Genomic DNA, 16,326 nt, shown 5'->3' with positions numbered 1-16,326 from the left:
GACAACTGATTTATTTGAAATGATTGAGAAAATGCAGGTAATGTGTTTCTTTTACTTTTCTCTTTTTTCCTTCCCTCTGCCTTTCATCTTTAATCTAGATATTTTCCATTAACCCCTGAATCAGCTGTCCTAACTGGCTACATAGTTGCACTTGCAAAAGTCATCACTGTAAATAATGAGGACATATATTCACTATAAACTACAAGAATGACCCCAGGGTCAGTCACTTATCAAGCAAGTGCTGCACTGACACTATAATGTAGCTTACATTCATGTACATATAAAAACATGTTGTTTTGTGAAAAAAGGTTGTGCTGATTTATAGTATACAGTTGTAATTGCAGTGTAAATGCATTTATGCCACTTCTGAGCAGCATTAAATTGTGGGAAGACATCTAAATGCCAGTTCAGAAGCGCTACTGTGCCACCTTTGCAGTGTAAATTTGGCATAATGTTAACAGTTGTAAATTGTAATACAATTTTTTTGTTTTTCCTGAAGTTAGCTGAGTTAAGGCTGCTCTGTGCCATTTGTGAGAAAGATTAAAGTAGCAGTCTGTGTAAAAACACCTATTGCCACTTCAGAAGCGCTTCTGTGCAACCTTTGCAGGGTAAATTTGCTGTAAGTTGGTTAATAAAATGCAGTGTGCTGTAAGTCACAGAATGGATGCAGTCTGAATACTTTAAAGGCCTGATTCCTGATGAAGTCTGAGTGATAGATGGGATATATTCAGTAGTTAGCTGCAGTTAGATGTATGCTGCACTGCAGCGTGTTGTCTGTGTTGTTGGCCACACCCCTCTCATATCATGGGAATGTAATCAGGGGTCAACTCTAAACTCATCTCATTTCATCTCCTCTCCTTTCTTCCAGACAACTGATTTATTTGAAATGATTGAGAAAATGCAGGTAATGTGTTTCTTTTACTTTTCTCTTTTTTCCTTCCCTCTGCCTTTCATCTTTAATCTAGATATTTTCCATTAACCCCTGAATCAGCTGTCCTAACTGGCTACATAGTTGCACTTGCAAAAGTCATCACTGTAAATAATGAGGACATATATTCACTATAAACTACAAGAATGACCCCAGGGTCAGTCACTTATCAAGCAAGTGCTGCACTGACACTATAATGTAGCTTACATTCATGTACATATAAAAACATGTTGTTTTGTGATGTAGAATGTTGTTTATATGAATATGACATTTTTTTTTTAAACTATGTCTATCTGGTTACATTGTAGTTTTTTTTTGTTTTTTTTTTTGCAGTTATTGTAAATTAAGCCTAATTTATATTGTCTTCATTTGTAATTTGGATTTATTTTAAATAAAATGTAGTGTTACATTAAAAATATAAAAATGTTTCTGACACAAGTCAAATTTTGTTTACAAGAATAACTACAGTTATGGTGAAAAACATGTACATATTTATTGTTGTGCCCTGATTATCATAGTCATGTAGTCAAATTTACAACGAGAACACGATTGAACTATGAAGGGAACAAATTCTTCTGGTGTCTCTGGTGCTGAAATACAAGAAGATCCTGTTGTCGGGTACACAGAGACATATTGATCTTAGTCATTTGATATTACTGCTGTTATCTCTAACTTAGGATGGACAGATGTCTATGCAGAAACTATAATAAGTGCACTAAATGTACCATAATGCTTGGAGAACAGCATGATATTGAAATTGGATCTGATTTAATGTTGGGTTGCAGCTGGAGGACATTATAGAGTAAATTAGAAGCTTAGCTAGATGTACATGATGTTTTAAATAACAAACGTGTTGGTATGTAAATCACAGTTGGTCTGCCATAAAGATCCTTTGGTGGAATCCATCATCAGATAGATCATAACATTCAATCCCCAATGCATCTCAGTGCAGCATTTCCAATCTACAGCAGCTATCAGTACTGTAGAATCTGATGAGACTAGCTCATACAGTATTTTCATATTCATAACTGTATAGGGCTTCACTCTTTTGAGTCACTGAGATTGTTTCTTTTTTTAATATTCAGCACTATAAGTTAAATAAGTGGACAAATGGTTTTATATTTGCAACTTTAAGATGTTATATTTTGTATAATAACTGTAAATAAGCTTGTAAATATTTGAACGTCTTCTCCCTGCACACTCACAATCACGCTTTGATCTTGTGTGTGTTCCACTGTCTGCCATATTCTTAAAACCTGATTAAAGAGAATAAAAAATAGTTCATTGTCTAAGACAGATCTGAAGGCTTTTTCTCTCTTTCAGCTTGTCTCCCTAAAAGAATGTGCTCTTTTCTATTATTGTTTAAATGCATGTGAACTTTCTTTTAATAAAATGTTGTGGTCTTTCATTATCATTTTATGAATGTCCCATTATGCTGTTTAACTTTTTTTCCCCCTGGCTATTGTCTGTTTTCCTTACACTGACCTTTTTTATGAATTACATAATATTTTGTTGTAAATCTTACTTTTAATGTGAAATAATTTCTTAAAATTCATTGTTGTTTTTTTTAGAAAAAAAATTACATTAATTTGTATATTTTTATATTTGCTAAGATTGAGTTGATTTGCTCACTGTGGGCAATATAATCCTCATTTTTATAGAAATGAAGAATACTTGCAATAAAACATTTTTTTATTATTGTATTAATTTAAACACTGTCCAGCACTGTTTTTGAACATTTACGGTAGCCTCTGAATTATCTTAGTGAATAAGATTGTAAATATAATGTGTAAAAGTGAATTGATCCTAATTTCTAATATTTATCCATCATGTGTCTTTCTCAAGATATATAATTTTAAAGAAATTTCCAGAATTCCTGTCGTTTATAAAATGAGATTTTCTTGCATATGCGTTTCATGAAGTTTTTTTTAAAGGCATGAAAATATAATCATATAATTCCTCTTCCTTAGTAGATCTAACCTACCGTAAGTGTTGTTTTTGCACATTTGGGCTGACAGATTATCTCTTTTTATCTTCCAGAGCAACAGAATGGATGAGCAAAGATGCACTCTTCCTCCTCCTCTCAAAGTATGTTCACCTCACCGACTCTCTTTTGTCCCTGTACACATGCATGCTCACAAAAATACAGAACACATATTGTCTGAGGGCCACAGGCTGCTGTTTTTATCTGCAGGCAGACAGCTTCAAATAGAAGAGCTAGTTATCAGTCAAGCTGGTGCGTCTACTTTTCAAAGACATCCCTAGCCCACTTTCCCTTGCACTAATGGAACTGCAATCAAATAAGATAAACTGGTGCTGAGCAATATTCTCTGGCCTAAAGCCATACTGCCTGTATAGAATCCAACTGATCGCACTGAGTACAGATAGTGGGTTAGTTCTCTTAAATAAACCAGCATCATGGGTCATTGGAGTTTATAAGGGTCTGTTGCAACCAAATAAGTCTACTGCATTTTTAATGTTTTGAATATCATCTCCTTACAGACCGAGGAAGACTACATACCTTACCCCAGCGTCCATGAGGTACACCAGTTCAGAAAAAAAGAGCTGACAGAAAATTTTTTGCTCTCGATATCTCAAATTTATTGTGCGCTTGCACAACTGACCGCCACCATAATTGTTTTTATTCGCTGTCTCTGTCAGGTTCTTGGCAGAAAGAGTCAATTTCCCTTAATTCTGCTGCCCCAGTTTGGGGGTTATTGGATTGAAGGGACCAATCATGAGCTGAGCAATGGAACTGATCTGGACCAGCTTCTGTCTCCCAATTCACGCTTCAAACTGGAGTGCAACACCACTGCTAAGATCTACAGGAAGCATTTTCTGGGCAAAGTAAGGATTTGCTTAAAGTAATAGCTCGCCCAAAATTGATTGTGTCATCATTTTCTCACCATGTCGTTCCAAACCTGTATGACTTTCTTTCTTCTGTGAAACACAAAATGTGAATTTATTGACAAAAAAAGGCAAAAAAAGTCAAATTGTCATAAAAGTGGTCCATACAACTCATGGACTGTATCGCTCAATGCACTATATGTTTTGTGCACTAAATGTATGCATTATTAAGGGCTTTCCACATTTGAAATAGTTAACCCTGGGTAAAAGGAATCCAGGATTATCTTGTTTCACGTTTCACAGCAGGGTTTAGAACGACGATAACCCGGAGTTACGCGCAGTGTAAAAAGCCATAATGTCTTTTAAAGTCAATAGCTTTCTGAGAAGAACAGCCCAAAATATAAGTCATTATTAACTGTACATCTGTTTTAGCACTCCTTGACACATTCTTGTAAGTTTGAAAAGTAGAAATCTCAAATTCATGAACAAGCTGTTCTTTTGAGTCAGAACTTTTCAGTCAATCCATTAATCCAGTTCACAAAACTGGTCTGAATGATTCATTCACAAACCGGACTGTTTGGGTTCTCAAATTCAACTTAATTACTCAGCGTTTTGCCCACAACAGTCCACTAGCGGTAAATATTATCAGTGAACGATATGTCTTCAGAAGTCTAAATATAGAACATGAGCCCCCACAAATGAAGTCGAAAATGCATAAAAAAGCTGAACATTCAGAATGAAATCACCTTCAGCCCATACATTTGAATAAGTTTCAATAATGTGATTGTTAACAAATGTAACCTAATTACATAGGCCAATGTGACACTGCAGCAGCCAAACATAATGAAGATTTATGAGGCTTTAGCTTCAATGGGCTTAATTTATTCACATCTAATATCCATTATAAATTAGACTAATGTGAATAAAGAAGTGGTCGGTTAGCCCTTAGATCTGTGGGGGAGTGTTGGTACTGAAAACCTGAAAGTGTGAAGATGAATGTGCACTCACAGCTTCGCCTTCTGCTCCTTCATTAGGAACACTTTAATTACTATACAGTGGACAGTGCCCTGGGCCACCTGGTGTTCTCCATGAAATATGATGTTATCGGGGACCAAGAGCATCTCCGCCTCATGCTCAGGTGTGACCTTCTCTCTTCTAATAATGCTTTTTGTTCCCCATCCATTCTAGATTGCTTCTCCCGCTGTCATGTCTTATTTACTTTTCTCGAAATCACTTACTTGTCTCCTGGCCTCGTGTCCTGCCAAACGTCTCTATCGTGTAGATGAGGGCGGCTAATGAAGGGCTTAGTGTCTGGCACAGTTTCATTACTTTGTTTTGAGCTTTGGCTTTTATTGTGGACATTAAACGGAGCGCACTGATATCTATTCCTTGACAACAACTGTGAATGTTTCCTGGGACCCACAATAAAACCACTTTTCTCACAGATTAAACAGGCCAAATGTACACACCACCCTCATTTCCGCATTAGGCACCAGATGGACAATATAGGGCAATGTGAGTGGGTGGAGGGAAGACAGCAGGATGTTCCTGTTATCAAATCCATGTGACACATTTAATGATGCCACAATGACACTGAGCTGAAGACTGTTAATAAGTGTTACTGTTGTAGGTCTGGGCCGTGTTGTGCTTAAATTCCACTACAAACGTTTTTTGTTGTTGCTGTTTTTGAGCCGTCAGGGATGAGGATTTGTATATTTTTCGATGCATTACTGAAGCAAAGCAAAACTAAGCTTTGGGAAGTTTGATCGGCGGTCTCTATAAAGGCCGATCTCATAAACAGATCTCAAGCTGACGACGCACCTGCTGTGAGAGGTTTAGCATGACATGCAGCGGCACCGTCTCAATATCTGTCTGACGCGGGTAAAATAATTATAATGCTGAAGGTGATGTACAATTCATATTTCTTTATTAAATAACTTACAAAGAAATTTGAAAACTTTCTGTGAGACGTGATTGCACAAACAGCATGAGTGAATCACCGTACGCTCTCTCTTTCCCTCTCTAAATGCGCAAATGGCTTCAAATCACCACATCGCGTCTGCTCTATAAGCGAGCTGCACCGTTGACAGGAATTGTCACTTGCACAATCGAGGCAGTGTTACATCATCACTTAAGTTTATAATTTGCATTTCTTTTCATATGATGCGATTTCAATTTTTCCTTTCTCTTTGGAGTGTTACAAGCTCTTGGTGCATAAAGAAGATCTGTAAAGTTGCAAAAACTAAAGTCTCAAATCCAAAGAGATATTCTTTATAAAAGTTCAGAGTCAGCCACACCTACCTAAAACGGCTCGTTCTAACACGCCCCCACGTCTACCTCACTATGTGGGAAGATTTGCATAACGCCGCCCAGATGTTCACGCAAAGAAAGAAGGCGTAACTTTTATTCTCACTGTAGTATTGTTGACGCTGCAGCCATGTCTTGAAGGTGCTTGTGTAAACCAATTCACAGATATGCGGGGAAAAATATATCAACTACTGTATATCAAGAATTTTATTTTATTAATTCATTCATGTGGTTTAAAGGAATAGGATAGAAAAAAACTAATAAACGAGTAAAAGGTATGTATTATGCATATTATTATTATTTAAAACATGGTTTAATTATTATTTAAACACGTTTTAATTAATACAAAGGAACAAATTTTAAAAAGTGATCAACAATTTCTTAATTCATGGACATTATAATTTTTGGCATGCATGAGCAGGGCTCTGTACTATATGGCAATAGATGTGTCAAAAAAGGACAGATAACGAATAAGTACTATGCGTGACCTGCTGAAATGCATCAGCAAATTATTAAAAGTAAGTTTCATACCTTTCATGGTGTCAAAATATACGTATGCTAGAACTAGGCCTCTATCGCTCATAGTCTTCCTATTAACAATAATCCACCTTTTCTATCGTTAGATTTTTTTATGGTATAATGCACACCTCTTTAAATGTAATTTAAACATTCAAAGTTAATACTGGCTGATACTGTACAGTAAAAAGTAAGCACACTTCAAGCACTGCCGTAGAATGAGTGGCCAAATAGCTGGAATATTACACATTTATATGATGAATAATTTGAGATTAAATGTTATAATGCTTTACTAACCTATTATTGTAATATCACCACAGTTTTATTTCATTATTTTTTATCTTTGTTTACAAGTGAAAATGTCACAATTCCAGCTTTATTGAGCAATGCAATTGAACCATACCTTTGCTCCACCTCGTGGTGAGTTTGTGAGCAAGTTTCATATGTGACTGGGTTTTATTTAACGCTGTGGCCTTGCAGCGGCAGTACACGCAGCTTTAATAGGCATTTTAGTTGACTACCTACTGTATATATATATATATATATATGTATATATATATAATACATTCACACACACACACACACACACACACACCTTGATTATATACTTTTTGCAGCAGTAATTAGCTTAAATCTTATGTCTACTAATGTCTTTCCTTTTTTGACAGAACTAAAATGAAAACATATCACGACGTGATTCCAATATCTTGTCTGACCGAATTCCCCAACATTGTCCAGATGGCCAAGGTGAGAGTAAATCATGTGAGGAGGGGGTGAATGGGGTCAGCACTATTGTTTTCAGGCCCTCCAATTTATCACAATTCTCTCCGAGTGACATGACTGATTGTCTCACTCTCCCATGAGCCTGTTCTGTCCTGCCTGGACAGACGACCGTAGTGTTGCATCACTTTTGCAAGATCAAATGAGAATGAGGAACTAATCAATAAGTGCTTTCTCTTTTCATTATTATCAGCTCGTCTGTGAAGAGGTGAACGTGGACCGATTTTTCCCTGTGCTTTACCCAAAGGTACGCAACCCTACACAACACAATTTCAATCAGTCTTTTTGTATGCTCCACCTGCACCAAAGTGATACTCTTAACTCAATAACACATAATTGTGAATCATTTGTCCTGGTTAATTAAAGCGTGGCACTGGGAAATATGCTAGTTTCTGCGAAAGTATTGTTCTGTGTCTCTCAAGGGTTTGCAGTGCTGACAAAGCCAGGGGCGTAGCCATCATTTCAGAAGTGAGGGGGAGAGAAATGTCAAATGTAATACCTTTTTTTATTATTTATTTATTTATTTTTTGCTTATTTTTCTATTTCTTACTTTTAATTGGCTAAGAAATCAAATTCACTGCTGGACAATATAATATTTTTCTTATATTTTCCTTTTTTGTGATTTGTTTATATACTAAAAACACATTTTTCCATTTTTATCACTAAATAAGGCAGATACATTTTTATTTCAATTAGCACTGCATTATTCATATTCTTTATTTATTACCTGGAGATAACTTGAAAAACACACATAGACCATATATTGCCGCACTCATGTGTTTAATGTCTTCACATTTCATCAGTCAAAACGTTTCTGCTTTTTATTCATCTTATACAGCGATAGCTGGATGTCTTTGTCCATATTAGGGATTTCCTGGCACGTCATAAGTTATTACTTCTATGAGTCCGTCTTAGACTATGAGAGAGCACCCTACGGCTTTAAGTATGAATGAAACATACACTGCATGAGAGTGTTTAGCGCACTATAATGTTCATATCGCCTAATTCTGGATTTTAATAAAATATCAGAACATGCGCAGACTATCCTCTATCTTTGAATTTAAATCTAGATTTATTCACACCAGCCTTTTCATAAGTTATTACTTCTATGAGTCCGTCTTAGACTATGAGAGAGCACCCTACGGCTTTAAGTATGAATGAAACATACACTGCATGAGAGTGTTTAGCGCACTATAATGTTCATATCGCCTAATTCTGGATTTGAATAAAATATCAGAACATGCGCAGACTATCCTCTATCTTTGAATTTAAATCTAGATTTATTCACACCAGCCTTTGAAAACCTCTATGTGACTTGCATGAAAAAAAGTGTGGGGGACGAATTTACGTGTTATTAAAAGTTTGGGGGGGGGGGACACACATCCCCCACATGTTCTAGTACTTAAAGGACATTCATCATTCTATTGAAAACATCTACTCTCCCACAGGCCTCCAGGCTCATCGTCACTTTTGACGAACACGTCATAAGCAACAACTTCAAGTTTGGAGTAATTTATCAGAAGTTTGGACAGGTGAGTCGCATGGGAAGCCGTATCTCTGTTAGCTTCTACAGACCTGATTTCCTCTCATTTAGCCGATGCAGAGAGATTAATCAGTGCTGTAACTCACCATCATAATTCATCTTTATTTAGAACAACACCTTCGATCTTTTGAATCAAACAGCTAACAAAGTAGTCCTTCCTCCTCTTGACCTCACATTGTCTTCATTTGTCTTTTATTAAAATCATGAGGCTATTGTTCCCAGAGGAGAGCTTTGATTGCATTAAGACAGATCCTTGACCTTTAAGGCTGCAGAGAGTAGGCAGAGAGTGAGAGGTGTCTGAGAGGACAGTTTCCAGAAATGCCCTTAACGTATTAGCATGACAGCGGAGGCTGTGAGATTGCTCACAGATTGGTGTGTTTACGCACTCAACCTTTCCAATGTGGGCAGCAAGAACACTGAGGCCTTTAATGGGACATGCTTATGTTTATAACGCACCTTATGGATCAGTCCTCAAAACTTCCGCTTGCCCTCCTTGACTCTAAATGGGAGACTATGTTTATTCAGACGAACAATTTGCATATTCATCAAGCTAATTGACTCATGATGAGCCATTTATGTTTGCTAATTTTAAAGTTTGCTTTTGTCTTCATCAAGATGTTCTTGCTTTTGTGTGTGTGGGTTCATTTCATTTGGGGTTTGTTTAATTTCGGGCTTTGGGCTGTAGCATAATGTGTCGTCATTATGTGTTCTTGTTTTTGTGATTTGTGATTTTTGAAAGGCTGAATTACTTTATCTCATTCAGTAATTGAAGTAATGATAATGCATGAAGCTTCTTTGTTGAGATGACCTTCTATTGTACCTGATGGGTTACTGTGGGTTTTTGTATGAAACTTATAAGCATTTGATGTGTTTTTATCTGTGTAGACCTCAGAGGAGGAGTTGTTTGGGAATAACGAGGAGAGTCCTGCTTTGGTGGAGTTTTTAGAGTTTCTGGGACAGAAAATCGAGCTCCATGACTTCAAGGGGTAACACTTAAAAACAGAACCGCTCTCTCTCTCTCTCTCTCAATATGGCACAAGCAAGATGTAGACGAGCGAGATGAAATGTTTCACAGCATGAATTAATTAAAATAGAAGCTTTGGATGTTGGAGTTTTTATTTGTGCACTTCTGAGGAGATATTTCACTAAGAATGAACTACACTTTCTTATAGTGCTGTTTATTTTCACACACTGTCTGTTTTGTTTGAAACTTCAAATCACACAAAAAAAATGTAAAATGTACATTGCATGTATTTATGCTTAAAACTTCTAAAATCATCTGATTAAACTAGACTAAACCAGTGTTGTTATTAACTAAAACTATTAAAAAAGATTCAGTTTATTTAAATAAAGATTAAATAAAATAACATGAAATATGAATATTAGATTGAAAACTTAAAAAACATACACATACATTTTAAATATTGCCCTGGCAAGTAACCGAAATAAAATGTTGAAGCACTAAAATTACTCAGACTAAAACTGAAACAGAAATATTAAAGGTAAAGAGAAATATTTTTAGAAAAAACAAAAAAATAAATTTACTAAAACTTAATATACAAATAAAATGAAAGCTTAAAAAATTTAAAAAATCTAAATATTAATAAATACTAATAAAATATACTAATAGTATGTAATTGTATATAAATAATAATAAAATAAAACCGTACAGAACAAGGAGAGCCACTTAAAAATAAAGGAATTAAATTTATTTATATAATTTTTTAATTATTTCTTAAATAAAAATGTAAATAAATCACTTTTAAATGTATTTATTTTAAATAAATATGTGTTTGTTTAGTTAATGTTAATAATATTTTCAAATTTTCAAATTGACAAATAAATAGACATTTAAAACCAATAGGTTTTCTTTATATTTCTTTTTATCCTTTTGCATTTTTTAAATTAAATCAATAATTTATTCCTTAATTTTAGTGAGAGACTGAATAATTTATTACTGAATAATAAAACACAGTGTGGTGAAATATCATTGTGCTAAAAACATTTAGCTAATTTTTCCCTGAATGTTCTTACAGTATGTAACCTTTAGAAAGGTATCTATATCATAAAGATTTGCTACAAAGCATGGATTAATTGTCTCTGTGAAGTTTAATGCTAACAATGCCCTTCATATTTGACTGCAAAACACTTGAATATTCTGTTTTCTACTAGGTTTCGTGGAGGATTGGACGTGACACATGGACAGACAGGCTCTGAATCTGTGTACCACAATTTCCACAACAAGGAGATCATGTTCCACGTGTCAACTAAGCTGCCTTACACAGAGGGCGATACACAGCAGGTACTCGCAATTAGGGATGCACCGATACCATTTTTTCAGAACCAATCCGATCCGATACTAAAAATATAGTATAGGAGCCGATACCGATACTGAGTATCGGATTGGTGCATCCCTACTATCAATGCTGTGGGTTCAATGAGAGAGTTACTCATAGCACATTTCCCTGCTTCTAGATCCTTTAATCAATACAACTGTGGTAATCTTTAGTGGAACAAAATATAATCAGTTGTCCCTGATTATCCGTCTTTGTAGATACTGATCTGATGCGAAATAAAAAAACAAGCCACATAGGTATAAGCCATCTGGTTTGACAGGAGGGGAGAAATACATTCCTTAGCACTGTGGCAGATGCTGTTTCCTGCAGCCACACACTGCTGATGTGCTGGCAGATGATTGTTGACTCACAAAGTGACCTTTATTCTGCACCTTCACTGGCAGCACTGCACCCTTTGAGGAAGAGTGTTTTTAGAGCTCACTCCTCAGGGAATCTTCTACATTTAGAGCTCATGAAGCATGCTCCTCTCTCTCTCTCACGCACTCAACCTTTCCAATGTGGGCAGCAAGAACACTGAGGCCTTTAATGGGACATGCTTATGTTTATAACGCACCTTATGGATCAGTCCTCAAAACTTCCGCTTGCCCTCCTTGACTCTAAATGGGAGACTATGTTTATTCAGACGAACAATTTGCATATTCATCAAGCTAATTGACTCATGATGAGCCATTTATGTTTGCTAATTTTAAAGTTTGCTTTTGTCTTCATCAAGATGTTCTTGCTTTTGTGTGTGTGGGTTCATTTCATTTGGGGTTTGTTTAATTTCGGGCTTTGGGCTGTAGCATAATGTGTCGTCATTATGTGTTCTTGTTTTTGTGATTTGTGATTTTTGAAAGGCTGAATTACTTTATCTCATTCAGTAATTGAAGTAATGATAATGCATGAAGCTTCTGTGTTGTGTTGACCTTCTATTGTACCTGAAGGGTTACTGTGTCTGCTGCCAAGGGCACAACACAAATGTTTGTTTGAAACTTTTAAGCATTTTATGTGTTTTTATCTGTGTAGACCTCAGAGGAGGAGTTGTTTGGGAATAACGAGGAGAGTCCTGCTTTGGTGGAGTTTTTAGAGTTTCTGGGACAGAAAATCGAGCTCCATGACTTCAAGGGGTAACACTTAAAAACAGAACCGCTCTCTCTCTCTCTCTCTCTCAATATGGCACAAGCAAGATGTAGACGAGCGAGATGAAATGTTTCACAGCATGAATTAATTAAAATAGAAGCTTTGGATGTTGGAGTTTTTATTTGTGCACTTCTGAGGAGATATTTCACTAAGAATGAACTACACTTTCTTATAGTGCTGTTTATTTTCACACACTGTCTGTTTTGTTTGAAACTTCAAATCACACAAAAAAAATGTAAAATGTACATTGCATGTATTTATGCTTAAAACTTCTAAAATCATCTGATTAAACTAGACTAAACCAGTGTTGTTATTAACTAAAACTATTAAAAAAGATTCAGTTTATTTAAATAAAGATTAAATAAAATAACATGAAATATGAATATTAGATTGAAAACTTAAAAAACATACACATACATTTTAAATATTGCCCTGGCAAGTAACCGAAATAAAATGTTGAAGCACTAAAATTACTCAGACTAAAACTGAAACAGAAATATTAAAGGTAAAGAGAAATATTTTTAGAAAAAACAAAAAAATAAATTTACTAAAACTTAATATACAAATAAAATGAAAGCTTAAAAAATTTAAAAAATCTAAATATTAATAAATACTAATAAAATATACTAATAGTATGTAATTGTATATAAATAATAATAAAATAAAACCGTACAGAACAAGGAGAGCCACTTAAAAATAAAGGAATTAAATTTATTTATATAATTTTTTAATTATTTCTTAAATAAAAATGTAAATAAATCACTTTTAAATGTATTTATTTTAAATAAATATGTGTTTGTTTAGTTAATGTTAATAATATTTTCAAATTTTCAAATTGACAAATAAATAGACATTTAAAACCAATAGGTTTTCTTTATATTTCTTTTTATCCTTTTGCATTTTTTAAATTAAATCAATAATTTATTCCTTAATTTTAGTGAGAGATTTATTACTTTATTACTGAATAATAAAACACAGTGTGGTGAAATATCATTGTGCTAAAAACATTTAGCTAATTTTTCCTCTTACAGTATTACAGTATGTAACCTTTAGAAAGGTATCTATATCATAAAGATTTGCTACAAAGCATGGATTAATTGTCTCTGTGAAGTTTAATGCTAACAATGCCCTTCATATTTGACTGCAAAACACTTGAATATTCTGTTTTCTACTAGGTTTCGTGGAGGATTGGACGTGACACATGGACAGACAGGCTCTGAATCTGTGTACCACAATTTCCACAACAAGGAGATCATGTTCCACGTGTCAACTAAGCTGCCTTACACAGAGGGCGATACACAGCAGGTACTCGCAATTAGGGATGCACCGATACCATTTTTTCAGAACCAATCCGATCCGATACTAAAAATATAGTATAGGAGCCGATACCGATACTGAGTATCGGATTGGTGCATCCCTACTATCAATGCTGTGGGTTCAATGAGAGAGTTACTCATAGCACATTTCCCTGCTTCTAGATCCTTTAATCAATACAACTGTGGTAATCTTTAGTGGAACAAAATATAATCAGTTGTCCCTGATTATCCGTCTTTGTAGATACTGATCTGATGCGAAATAAAAAAACAAGCCACATAGGTATAAGCCATCTGGTTTGACAGGAGGGGAGAAATACATTCCTTAGCACTGTGGCAGATGCTGTTTCCTGCAGCCACACACTGCTGATGTGCTGGCAGATGATTGTTCACTCACAAAGTGACCTTTATTCTGCACCTTCACTGGCAGCACTGCACCCTTTGAGGAAGAGTGTTTTTAGAGCTCACTCCTCAGGGAATCTTCTACATTTAGAGCTCATGAAGCGTGCTCCTCTCTCTCTCTCACTGTCATATGTGTACACACTCTGCAGTGATTGGAGGTTGACAGCAGATCGGGTGGGTGAACTGATGTCAATGTTTAAATGAGCGGCAGCAACCTCTGTGTTTGCCCTTGACAGCCATCTGTTGAGACATGTTGTGAAAAACAACTTCAGCACATGGTATCACTGACATATAAATTAAATCCCAAAATTAATGGAATTTATCATCAGATGTCAGCCAGAAGAGCATTTAATGACACGCATCACAACTTTGGGTTCGTATATGTTTGGACATGGCTCATTACTATATTGATTGTATAAAATGGCTTAATAAAAATATTAAAGATGCAACTTTTCATTAAAACAGTATTTTTTAAAGCTAATTTATTATGTGCTATTATTCTTTAAGTATACACTACTGTTCAAAAGTTTGGGGTCAGTATGATTTTTTTAATGAAATTAATAATTTTAGTCATCGGATACACATTAAATTGACCAAAAGTGACAGTAAATACATTTATAATGTTGCAAAAGCTTTCTATTTCAAATAAATGCTGTTCTTTTGAGCTTTCTATTCATCAAAGAATCCTGAAAAAGTATTAGAATGATTTTTGAAGGATCATGTGACACTGAAGTCTGGAGTAATGGCTGCTGTAAATTCAGCTTGGCCATCATAGGAATAAATTACATTTTAAAATGGATTGAAATAGAAAATATATTAAAATATTAAAATGAAATATTTTTATTTATTTGTATTATTGATCAAATAAATGCAGCCTTAGTGAGCATAAGAGATTTGTTTAAAAAACATTAAAATATTCTTATAGACCCCAAATATTTTAACTGTATGTAGGTTAGTTACACATTAATAGTTGGCTTTTTATGAAACTAATGTGAACAAGTGTTTGCATCATACCTTACTATATTTTGTATTTTAGTAGACTGCAACACTGTTTTGACCAATCAGCGTCCAGCCAGGACCCACTTTTTTATTATTCTTTGACTTGAAAGCTGCTAATACATTTTAAATTATGCCAAAGAAATCTCACCTTAACAGCTGTTTGGTATTTGAGTTTGCGTACATGTTGAAAGTGCAAGTGTTACATAAGGAGATTTTAAATGAAGGATTATAAAAGTAAACGGTAACACTTTACTTGAAGGGGTGTGCATAAGACTGACATGACACCTTCATAATCATGACATGACACCAACATAATCATGACATGACATATGTCATGAATATGAAGGGTTTTTATGCATGTTTATGACAACTGTCATTAAGTGTCATTCGCTCAGTTATGTCATTTTTAATGCAAATATGACATTATTTGACCTAACCCTAACCTAACCCTACCCCTACCCTTGCCCCTAACCATAGCCCATAACAAAGACATCTCAAACAATGTCATCTTTGCATTAAAAATTACATAACTGAGCGAATGACACTTAATGACAGTTGTCATAAACATGCATAAAAAACCTTCATATTCATGACATATGTCATGTCATGATTATGTTGGTGTCATGTCATGTCATGATTATGAAGGTGTCATATCAGTCTTATGCACACCCCTTCAAGTAAAGTGTAACCAAGTAAACTCTCTTGTTTTGTTATCACAGCTACAAAGAAAGAGGCATATAGGAAATGACATCGTGGCCATCCTGTTTCAAGAGGAGAACACTCCATTTGTGCCAGACATGATTGCCTCCAACTTCCTGCATGCCTATGTAGTGGTGCAAGTTGAAAATGCCTGCTCTGACAACGTCCTGTACAAGGTACATTATCACAGTATTACTGCAATCTAGCGCTTCTGTAACACTTCTTTGTGAGTCAGTAAATGATACACGTATTTGTCATTCTCTAGGTTTCAGTAACAGCGAGAGACGACGTCCCCTTTTTCGGACCACCCCTCCCTAACCCAGCCATTTTTAAGAAAGTGAGTTGCTGAATCTAAATAAATGGAAGTGGAGTATTTATGCTTTGCACTAGCAACATCATGATCATGGGTTTAGTTCCTAAGGAATGCAGTGATGAAATAAATACAGTAAATAATCTTTGAATGGCATTTGAGGAGGGGGGGGGGTTATCTGCTAAATACAGTTATGTTCAGTTCAA

The 16,326-nt window shown here is 35.1% G+C and overlaps 1 protein-coding gene across 1 annotated transcript in view; it reads left to right on the top strand.

The window, feature by feature from the left end:
• Positions 1-16,326, top strand: part of LOC107593412 (rap1 GTPase-activating protein 1-like) — a 71,627-nt gene that overhangs the window by 40,803 nt on the left and 14,498 nt on the right. Inside the window, exons 4-15 of the mRNA XM_016283134.1 lie at positions 2-37; positions 2,969-3,016; positions 3,431-3,469; positions 3,590-3,775; positions 4,810-4,913; positions 7,267-7,345; positions 7,572-7,625; positions 8,827-8,910; positions 9,807-9,907; positions 11,094-11,223; positions 15,831-15,986; positions 16,076-16,147. Coding sequence (XP_016138620.1) covers positions 2-37; positions 2,969-3,016; positions 3,431-3,469; positions 3,590-3,775; positions 4,810-4,913; positions 7,267-7,345; positions 7,572-7,625; positions 8,827-8,910; positions 9,807-9,907; positions 11,094-11,223; positions 15,831-15,986; positions 16,076-16,147 — 1,089 coding nt within the window. The remainder of the gene's footprint in view (position 1; positions 38-2,968; positions 3,017-3,430; positions 3,470-3,589; positions 3,776-4,809; positions 4,914-7,266; positions 7,346-7,571; positions 7,626-8,826; positions 8,911-9,806; positions 9,908-11,093; positions 11,224-15,830; positions 15,987-16,075; positions 16,148-16,326) is intronic.

This window comes from Sinocyclocheilus grahami, unplaced genomic scaffold (assembly GCF_001515645.1).
Source record: "Sinocyclocheilus grahami isolate Dianchi unplaced genomic scaffold, SAMN03320097.WGS_v1.1 scaffold170.1, whole genome shotgun sequence".
Taxonomy (NCBI): Eukaryota; Metazoa; Chordata; class Actinopteri; order Cypriniformes; family Cyprinidae; genus Sinocyclocheilus; species Sinocyclocheilus grahami.
This window is presented reverse-complemented; position numbering and strand designations above follow the sequence as displayed.